Source organism: Drosophila innubila, chromosome X, assembly GCF_004354385.1.
Source record: "Drosophila innubila isolate TH190305 chromosome X, UK_Dinn_1.0, whole genome shotgun sequence".
NCBI lineage: Eukaryota > Metazoa > Arthropoda > Insecta > Diptera > Drosophilidae > Drosophila > Drosophila innubila.
In genome coordinates this window covers 13,914,940-13,925,001 of record NC_047626.1, presented here as the reverse complement: position 1 = coordinate 13,925,001, position 10,062 = coordinate 13,914,940, and the positions used below count along the sequence as shown (strand labels likewise).

General features: G+C 34.9%; 3 protein-coding genes across 3 annotated transcripts; 2 read left to right on the top strand and 1 right to left on the bottom strand.

The window, feature by feature from the left end:
* The first annotated feature begins 1,561 nt into the window (after positions 1-1,561).
* On the top strand, positions 1,562-5,518 carry LOC117794155 (regucalcin). Its single transcript, XM_034634664.1, has 3 exons — positions 1,562-1,694; positions 3,900-4,624; positions 5,216-5,518. The coding sequence occupies exons 2-3, from the start codon at positions 3,900-3,902 to the stop codon at positions 5,406-5,408; spliced, it is 918 nt and encodes a 305-aa protein (XP_034490555.1). The 5' UTR covers positions 1,562-1,694; the 3' UTR covers positions 5,409-5,518.
* A 164-nt stretch (positions 5,519-5,682) lies between these two features.
* LOC117794157 (chromatin accessibility complex 16kD protein) lies at positions 5,683-6,561 on the bottom strand. Its single transcript, XM_034634667.1, has one exon. The coding sequence runs from the start codon at positions 6,427-6,429 to the stop codon at positions 6,034-6,036; it is 396 nt and encodes a 131-aa protein (XP_034490558.1). The 5' UTR covers positions 6,430-6,561; the 3' UTR covers positions 5,683-6,033.
* A 333-nt stretch (positions 6,562-6,894) lies between these two features.
* LOC117794156 (LSM12 homolog A) lies at positions 6,895-8,989 on the top strand. The gene is made up of 5 exons (XM_034634666.1): positions 6,895-7,742; positions 7,924-8,057; positions 8,382-8,498; positions 8,594-8,725; positions 8,797-8,989. Exons 1-5 carry the CDS (start codon positions 7,595-7,597, stop codon positions 8,947-8,949), a joined length of 684 nt encoding a protein of 227 aa, XP_034490557.1. The 5' UTR covers positions 6,895-7,594; the 3' UTR covers positions 8,950-8,989.
* Positions 8,990-10,062: the final 1,073 nt, after the last annotated feature.

The following is a 10,062-nucleotide window of genomic DNA, read 5'->3' as shown; positions in this document are numbered from 1 at the left end:
TAACGCTAGTGTTGAAAGTCCCTCGTAATTTGAATATGTTTATACGAACAACTTTTTATATCACGATAATCTCTGCTAACACTACGCAGAAATAACCTAAAGAGAGTTAAAAAGCGTATTGATTCCGTTTTTATAAATTAATAATGCTGGTTCTGTCAGATTGGTTGAAATATCTTAAAAGCCAAAAACGTTTTTCGTATTAAAACTTGATTTTCGACGGATCATAAAATGTATATACTCAGTTAACAGGTAGTATCTTCCAAACCCGTAAACTGACAGATTGGTGTCACAAAAAAATAAGAAATCGGGAAATTTTACGTATTGCAACCAGGGACCATAATCATTATAAGTTTTATTAGTTACATTACTTGGTAATGAGTATACTTTTATTTTTTACGTTTTTCTTTATTAGTTTTGAGTAATTTAATAAAACTTAGACCATAATCATTATTTTTGATAAAAAAAAATTTAATTTAAAATGATAAACATTAATGTTTTTTTTTTATTGTTTTTGTTAAAAAAAAATCAATACAAATGTTTCTAAGTAATATACAATGTAATATTTTAGAAATAATCTCAAAGTTAACTTTCAAATCAGTCAATTTATATTGCATATATTGACTATATATTAATGATAAAGTGATACAATTTAATAAGGCAAACATCAGGTTATCACACAGATCTGATAAAATATCTGAGGACATTTCATTAAATATATTCCCGCAAGGGTTTACTTACATTGCGATTCGACCAATTGTGTGTTGGGTGAAAAATCAAAACGTCTGGTTTCTGATTGTCATGTTAAGTCAAAGAACAATCATAATAATATGCCCATAAATCTTTTTGCAAATTAATTAAAGAGCCATTTAAAATTGGAATAGCAAAAAAAATATATTGGGAGATAAGGTTTATAGTCTAGGCTGGAATTATTGGTTGCCCCCTATCCACTACACTTTTATAAAAAAATTACCAAAAATAAATTAAGAGCAAAGGGCGTTCGCATAAATAATGTTCGTTCACTGAACCAGCATCCTTTAGTTTTGGACCCGCCACAGTGGGTTGCAATTGATTTGTGCCTCGTGAACAATTTATCGCATATCGTTGACCGGAAAGCGAAGATAACTTTAAAAAAATGCGCTAAGCTTAATTATTATAATTATGTATTATAAGCTCATTTTGCCTTTATCAGACCTGCCCACACAGCAAAAAAATATACAAAGAATATGCAATACAGTGAATACTGCTATCTAATGAACGGAGCACCACGCCCATTTCTCATGCCTTTTTAAACCCTTTTAAAGTGGACAACTGTAGAAAATATTGATTGCGAACTTATACATACATATTAACAAAGTGTCGAGTCCCGAGACCCGATCTTCAGCATTATTATTTAATTTTTTTGTTTTATTACGAGTATACTATGCATATACAGATGTACATATGTCTGGTACATACATATACCTTATCTGGCTTCAGCTTCACAGTCAACGCTTATCATTTTTACACTCGAAGCCCTTGTATGTGTGGGATATGTGTGTGTTACTTCATAAGTATGTATATCAGGCAAATGCCGGCTGTTGTTGCCAGATTCCAGACTATAAAAAGATTCCTAGACGGCGGCATTAACTTCAGTTCGCACACATAGTTTGTTCGCGCAGTGTCATTGTTGGTCAAATCTCTCAATATCCTTAAAGGTAAGAGTCCTGTGAAATGGATTTAAACTTGAAATAAGTTGAAATTTAAAAAAATGTCACGTCTTAATAAAAATAAGTTAGTTACCCTTTTGAAATTGGTGACCGTAATCCAACAATTATTTTTTTTTATTAATACTGAAAAGCCGAAATAGCCGCTTAGATTCATATTTATCTAACTAATTTTTTTTTTATTCGAGCATTGATTTTTTTAAACAGATCCTCTTTATTGAAATGAAATATTTTAAAAATTTTATAACTTAATTTTTGTTTAGTTTTTTTTTTTTTTTTGTGAACGGAAATCATACATTTTGAAACAGAAGCACTTTTATTTAATACATGTTTTTACACTAAATCAAATGGAAGAGTAGAATATGGTATATAAATTTATCACCAGGTGTCTACACTACAATTTAAACCGACTTAAAAATAAAAAGCAAGTTTTGCTAAATCACCTTTAGCATCAGTAATGTTTGTAAGTGCGGTGTAAATCAACACGATTATATTTAATTAGACCGACTATAATTTATATTACAGCCTCTCAAATTCATTCATTCATCTCTCAAATACTTGTGATGTACATTTTATAACTGCAATCGAGAAGTGTCTCTTTTTTTTTGTTTGAGCTAGAATCATCAATTTGAAGGCAGACCCTTTTCTCAGACCAATAAAAAGATTGAACAAAAAAAAAAATTCTTCGAAGGTTTACCGCGAATTACCCTTGAACTGCTATATGCCTAATAGATACAATACGTATAATAAACATAATTTAATTCAATGGGGCAATTAAAAAATTTCTAAAATGCCAGCCGCAAAATAATTGTACAAAGCTGCAAAGTAATTAGTAAACGCTCGCAATTGTGCTTGCCAATTTAGATATTTTAGTATTTTTAAAGGGGTTTTAAAGTTTTTTAAAGTATAGAAAAACACTAAAATCATAAAAAATTTTAATTGTGTTCTCGGCGCATTTATGCTTAACCTTTTTTACCATTCTTTTTTTTCTTACCATTTTGCTTTATATTAGTTTTGTTTTAAATCTGGCTTTTTTGAACGGCTTACACAGTGTGTGCAAGGCTTAACTATCAGTGTTGAGTGCCGTGTAATATCCTTAGGCCGCCATCTTTGATCTGTTGAGTTGAGCTTAGCAGAGATTTAAACCAAAATAAAAGTGCGTGAATGATGAAGAGGGAGGGAGAGAGAGTGCATTAGCACTGCTTGGTTTACCGTAAAGTTGACAAGTTCAATAACAGCAGCAGCAGCAGCGACAACAACAAAACAATGTAAAGCAATTACGTGCAAGCCGCAGCGCAGCAGCAACAACAACAATCGCACAGCTGGCCAAACGGTGAGCAAGTGAAGGGCATGACGTCACAGCAGCTGACAAATAGCTGGCAACTTTGTCGGGATTTGTGTTGTTAACATTAAAACAAAAGAAGAAGAAGAAGATGATGAAGCAACACAAACTCGAATTGGTGCTAACAATGTTGTTTGTTGTTAATAAAAACACGCTACGCTGCCGGCGATTGATTCAGTGTCCAGTTACAATTGAAACGCGTATGTTGAACTTCCAATCAGCTTCCAATCAGAGATGCATTCACATTCAACTTTATTATTAGTATTAGTCAGTGCAATTGCATTGGCGACAACACTCTGTGCTGCAACGGTAATTTTAATGGTTTAATTAAATTAAGCAATAGGATACACTTATAAAAAAAAAGAACAATTTTTAAATACAGTAAGTCGAGAAAGTGTTTTTACCATCAAAATATTCACATACTTGTTTATTTTTTATATTGAAATATAATTTTGTTATAAATTGTGCAATTTTTTTTGATTTTGTCAAAACACTTTCTTGACTTACTGTATTTGTTATACCCTGTTTTCTTTGTTAAAATAGACAGCTACGAGAAAAATGTACAAAACACAATTTTACAATCAAAATGTTTTCTTTTATTTTCAAAATTTTTTGTGTTCTCAAAATGTTTTAAATTTAATTTTTTTTTCAAAATTTTGAACAGTGTGCGATAAATAAACGCATTACAACGGCAATTTTAGGGCTATAGCCTCGAGTTTTGGCACGTTTATAACTTATATAACTCCAGATCCATCTCAAAAATTTCATCAAGTTTGGATATTTTACTTGAAAGTAAGAATAATAACAAAAAATTTATTGTTTTTTTTCCTCTCTTTTTATACGATTTTTCCCAGATGTCGTTCAAAGTGGAGCCACTACCCAATTCGTATGCCGGCCTAGGCGAGGGTCCCCATTGGGATGAGGCAAGGCAGAGCTTGTACTACGTGGATCTTGAGGCGGGCGCACTTCTGCGCTACGATTACAAGCAGAACAAGGTGTACAGGACACAGATTGAGGGCGAGAATTTGGCCAGCTTTGTGTTGCCAATTGAGGGTAATCCCCTGGAATTTGCCGTCGGCTGTGGACGTCGCACCGTCATCGTCAATTGGGATGGTGTTGCGCCAACAGCGAAAGTAGTGCGTACTCTGTTCGAGGTGCAGCCGGAGTTTAAGGAGAATCGCTTGAATGATGCCAAGACGGATCCACAGGGTCGTCTCTTTGGTGGCACCATGAAATACGTGGGCGATGAGTTCACCCATCGTCATGGCGAGCTCTACAGATGGCAGGCCGGTGACGGTGGCAATGTGACGCTGGTGAAGAGCGATGTTGGCATCTCCAACGGTCTTGCCTGGGACGAGAAGGCCAAGAAGTTCTACTATATCGATACCACCGATTATGAGGTCAAGTCGTATGATTACAACTTTGACACTGGTGTCGCCACAAATCCCAAAGTGATTTACAATTTGCGCAAGACGAGCCCCAAGGATCATCTGCTGCCCGATGGCATGACCATTGACACCGAGGGCAACATCTATGTGTGCACCTTCAATGGTGCCACCATCTTCAAGGTCAATCCAAGGTAAGCAATTAATAACTTAACAAACACTCATATTATAATAGTTAGAATAAAGGCTGCTTTGATCTCTATCGCTTGAACCCGAAGCCTAACTCAAACCGGCACACTTTCTTAAAAAAAAGTCCCCTTTTGGGGAAAAACAACTATAAGTTGTCTTATTTTTATGCAAATTTGGCTTTTCTTTTTTGATTATACCAGATATAGTATTTAGTTTTCGGAGAGTACTTGAAACTAATTATTAGGGATTCGCGATGAATCTTTTATTATACTATTATTGAAAAACAAATAACTAAAATATATTAGATATTATATGAAATAATATTAAATCTAAATATTATATGAAATAATAAATCTAAAGGCGCAAAAATGTTTTCGGAAAATACTAGAACTATAAGGTCTTCGATTCGTGATGAATATTATCTATCGCACTATTGATTCAAGACTTTAACTAAAAAATCCTTAAAATACCTTAAAATAATCGTCAATTTTTTATTAAGGCTTAAAAATCAAGAAAAATTGATCCAAATGTTTAGGGCTATCAATATACATTTAACAATTATATAATAATTCGATCCGTTTGTTCTCTTCTCGCAGCACTGGCAAAGTTCTCTTGGAGATCAAGCTGCCCACTAAGCAAATCACTTCGGTTGCTTTTGGCGGCCCCAATCTGGACATACTGTACGTGACCACAGCGGCCAAGTTCGATCAGCCTGCTCCAGCTGGCACCACCTACAAGGTGACCGGTCTCAATGCCAAGGGTTATCCGGGCGTTAACCTCAAGATCTAAAATTCTAATATCATAATTATGTCTCCACTGTTTTTTTTTCTTTCGTTATATTATATCAAAGTGCAATTAAATATACTTAAAAGTTGTACATACTTAATGTATGTGCGCATGTAACTGTATGTGTTTTATAATAATTGATAAACTCAATTGCTTTGGGAACTTGATATTGCGGGGATTGTTCGTTTATCACCTTATCACCTCTTGAGCCGCAATGTTAAACAGATGTTGTCCTTGAACCAGTTGACGGTCACATAGATATGGTTTATTTGTTATATTTTGTATTTGGATAAAGAAATGTGCAGGTTGCTTTTTTATTGGGAGCAGATTTTTATATAATTTTATGACTTAAGCCTAACATACACACATATGTAATTGAGAACTTACGCATTATTTTACGATTTCAACTGATGGGCGAATTTCATTACAATTTCTTAGTTCTATATATATATATGTGTACATATGTATGTAGTTGCATTTGCATTCAATTTCATGACTTATGACCTAAACATATAATTGAGGTACAGTTAAAATTTTTTTACATTTTCAATAGAGAGGCAAATTAAATTGCTAATTAATTCAACAAATATTATGCTGCCAAGATAAGTATTTGGTATGTAAAAAGGCTTCAATCCGCTTCCGAATCGGATTCTGATGCACTTTCATCATCGTCATCGCTGTTGCTGGTGCGATTCAGGCGCAACATCTCTTGGAACTCGTGTACACGTATCTTCTCCGGCACAATTTGCAACAGAAACTCGAGATTCTTGCTTTTGTTGACCAGCTGTGATAGATGGTCGTACTTGAGCGTCTCGCCACTTTGTTTCGAGCACGATTCGGAGTACGCTTCCCGGGCCAAATGCTGAACGAATAGTTCAGTGCATTTGGTCATTAGGAAGAGTACTTCATTGGTAATTAGGCCGGTGTCCATGGAGCTCTTCATGATGGTGCGCACCCGGCTAAGTGGCAGAAATGTGTCAGCGCTCGGCTTGCGCTTTTGTTGCAATTTACTGGCATCCACCATATTGTGAAATGAATACTATATCACTGTATTAACAAATAAGTTATATGTTATTGTTAACAGCTTCTTTCTTTTTGGCGGTAAATGTGAAGCCGCCTTGTGTTTTGCTTGTTGTAAGTAAACAATAGCGATGCCAGTGCGTCCTTAAACCGAGTGTTGCCACTCTAGTAAAAACTTCCGATCTGGTTTGATTTTCTTTGTAATTAAAAAAAGGGATTCTGAATTTGTTGTACCTTTTTTAAATTTTTTTAGCTAGAATTTTCTCGATTTATATATATATATATGTTTTTTAGAACTACATTTTCTAACTTCTGTTCCCGAGAGCTGTCGATAACTATTGATACCTGCAACATATTGTTTTCATTGGGTGTGCAATCGATATTGCACGCTCGCTGGCTCGCTCAGTCGCTGGCATGTGTTGTGCAGCCCTGTTTGTCATATGCAACACTGCGATTTCTTTTTCTGCCCTCCTTTTTGGCTGTTGTTTCGTGTGTTGACCAATAAATTTTTCGTACGCAGCATATTTTTTTTGACACTTCTCAATTATAAAACAACTAAATACGTATTTAAAAGGCATAAAACGCTTGCGGTGCTGGCACAGCGAATAAGATTCGGCGATACACGCAATAACATTGCATGCAACTAGCGCAGAACTTGCACTTACTTAAAGAAACACGATAGTAGAAAAACAGGCAAAGGCGACTCCGACCGACACTGAAACGTGAATGTGAATGTAAATGTGAAAGCGAATCCGCGGCAAGGAAGTGCAACAAAATACAACAAAGCAAAGCCAGCAGAGCAAAACAGATGTTATAAACAACAAAAACCAGCAAAAAAAAAAGAATTAGGTGCAGTTTTAATGCAAATTATATACAAAAATACGTTAGCATCAGTTGTGTAAACAATTACAAATAGACAACAGCAAGGGTCAATCACTACAAGAACAACAGCAACAACAACAGCAGCAGCAGCGGTCACAACAACAGCATTGAAAGCATATTTGCATTTGCTTTTAATTGCAATACTCCGAATCATATACCACACACAAACACACACACACACACACATACATACATACCCACCCACATATATTTTATATATAATATATATAAATCGTTTGTTGTCAATATCATATCGGAAGTTGTTCGAGTTGCAGCGACAATTAAAAATGGCCGCTGCCTCCTCCGCCGCCGTAGTAAATGCAGTAAACGACTGTTTCAGTATCGGATCCACAGTGCTGTGCACGACCTGTTTTAAGGATGAAGTCGAGGGAGAAGTGCTCGCATTCGACCATAACACAAAAATGCTAATATTGAGTATCCTTTTTGTTCAAATTACAAATACCGTAACACGGATCTCTTCAAGTGAAAGTTTTCTCTTGTTTTGTTGTCATATATATTCTTATTTATATAATTTTTGTCGATTGTTGGTCAAGCTTACATCGATATCGATATCCTTGGCGCCTTTCTTTTCTCCTTGCTTTCTTTGCTTCAACAGAATGTCACTCGAAAATGACAGAAGAGCTAAGTGACGTTTATGTGATGAATTTATCGCTGTGCAGTAACGTGCAAGTGATCAAGGAATGCAATGGCAACTTTATTGATGATCCGCAAAAGCTCAACCTTGAACAGGTATGTCAATACTACATACATACATACATTCCTATTAAGAGTGCAAACCGGTTCGCCTTCTTAAATATTTAAAAATATTTACCACATCAACGCAAAGCCAGAAAAAAAATTTATACATTTCAAGCTTTTAATAAGAAATCTTAAATTAATCAATGATAAACTTAAGTAAAATCCATTTAAGTTATTTTGTATTAAACAAATTTTATTGGCTTAAAAAAATCAAGAAAAATGTCATATAATTGAGAAAACCTTTCAAGTTTTGCAGTCTTTTGATTCTTTTGTACATTACACAATACATATTTTGAATTTTTTGTTATTTCACAGGTTAAAATGCGACTACGCAAAACAGTAGAGAGACGGCAAGATTTTCTCAAGTCCAAAAATGCCGATGTTAGTCCAGAAGCACAAGAGCTCTATAGAGCGATAGCCAAACAACTTGGGGTAAGAGATCAGCAATTTCACTATACTAATGATATCCATCATTAGTTTGATTACTCTATATATGAATGTTAACATTATACATTGATTGATTGCAGTACAATGAAGTGTCCTGGCAAGGACAGAATATACAAATATTAAACGAAGTAACCGTCTCGCCGCCATATCGGGTGGACAATGTTGTGTCCAGTTCTGATAACGATACTTCGTGCAACTATATTAAACGAATTGTAAGTACCCACAAATGTAAACAATGTTCTTATTTGGTTTAGGATTGTTTTCATTCATTTCCATCTTGCAGATCAAACAGTTCTTCAATACGAGACCTTCGCCGTCTCAGGAAAATACGCATGCTGGAGCCAGCGCTTCGTCGGCTTCGACGTCTGTCTCGCCCACGTCCTCATCTCTGTCATCGAGTAATGCAGCTTCAGGATCACCGGTTCCCGCTAACTAAAAATAAAACAAACAAAACAAATATTTGCTTCAGAAATGAATGAAAATGTGATTTGTACTTGATGAGGTTGTTATATATGTATATGTACATGTATATATATAGCATTGGGTCATTTTAGGCGGGCGACTCTCCACTCCTATTCCATATCGTTCATACATCTGAACAGAATGACCTATACATCTGAATGAAAACCATAATGTTGATAGTTCATGACCAACTGAATAATTGACCAATGACTGACTGCCGGCTGGTGGTTAAACAGGTTCTGAATAGTTATATACTTTGTTGTTTATATTGTTATTGGACTACATAAAATCTATGGACTACGGGATCGCAGTCCGTTATGAGATAATGTAATTTAATGTATGGGTCATCTATAGACTGCTCTGATGTGTGAAAGTACTTGGACGAGGGTCTCATTCTGGCCAAGTTCTGTGCCACAGTGTTAACCTTAGCATTTGTATTCATCTGGTTAAGATGTATAGTTATTGTTCCTTCCAATGCTTCGAGCTACTGTTGAGCAGGACTATCAACAAGGACAAGATTAAATCAACTTGACAATAACAATGTCATTTGTTGTATATATGTTGTACTGAAATGTAAAACAAGTCTGAAAGTTTGCATAAACCAATTAAACCATTTTTTTTCTGATATAATAAATTAACTCTTTTTAATTACTAGGACCTTCTGTTTGCTGGCAATTCAAACACCTGGTGAACAACATATTCATAGCTAACGGGCGCTTGGGTTTGGAATCAAACCAAAACATTGATAGCTCCAAATTTTACACTTCGTTTGTTTGTTGTTTTTTGAAAAACGTTGCCACCTGGCAAAAAAAATTACAGTTTATTTAAAAATCTGGGTGCCAAGAAAACTCATCTAGAACATTTTTTATGTCCAGTGCCTTTTATTGAAAAACAATTGTTTTTTTTAGAATTTTGTCGAATTTCGGATACTCGATTTAGATTAAATTCACCCGAGGAGTGACGAACTCCTCCCAACATTCATAGAAAGTATCACTTTTGTTTCGAATTTAAATGGTTTTGTCACAATTGATCTTAATGATTTTTTTTTACAATTGTTTGTTATTTATTTTGAGTTATTTCAGATATT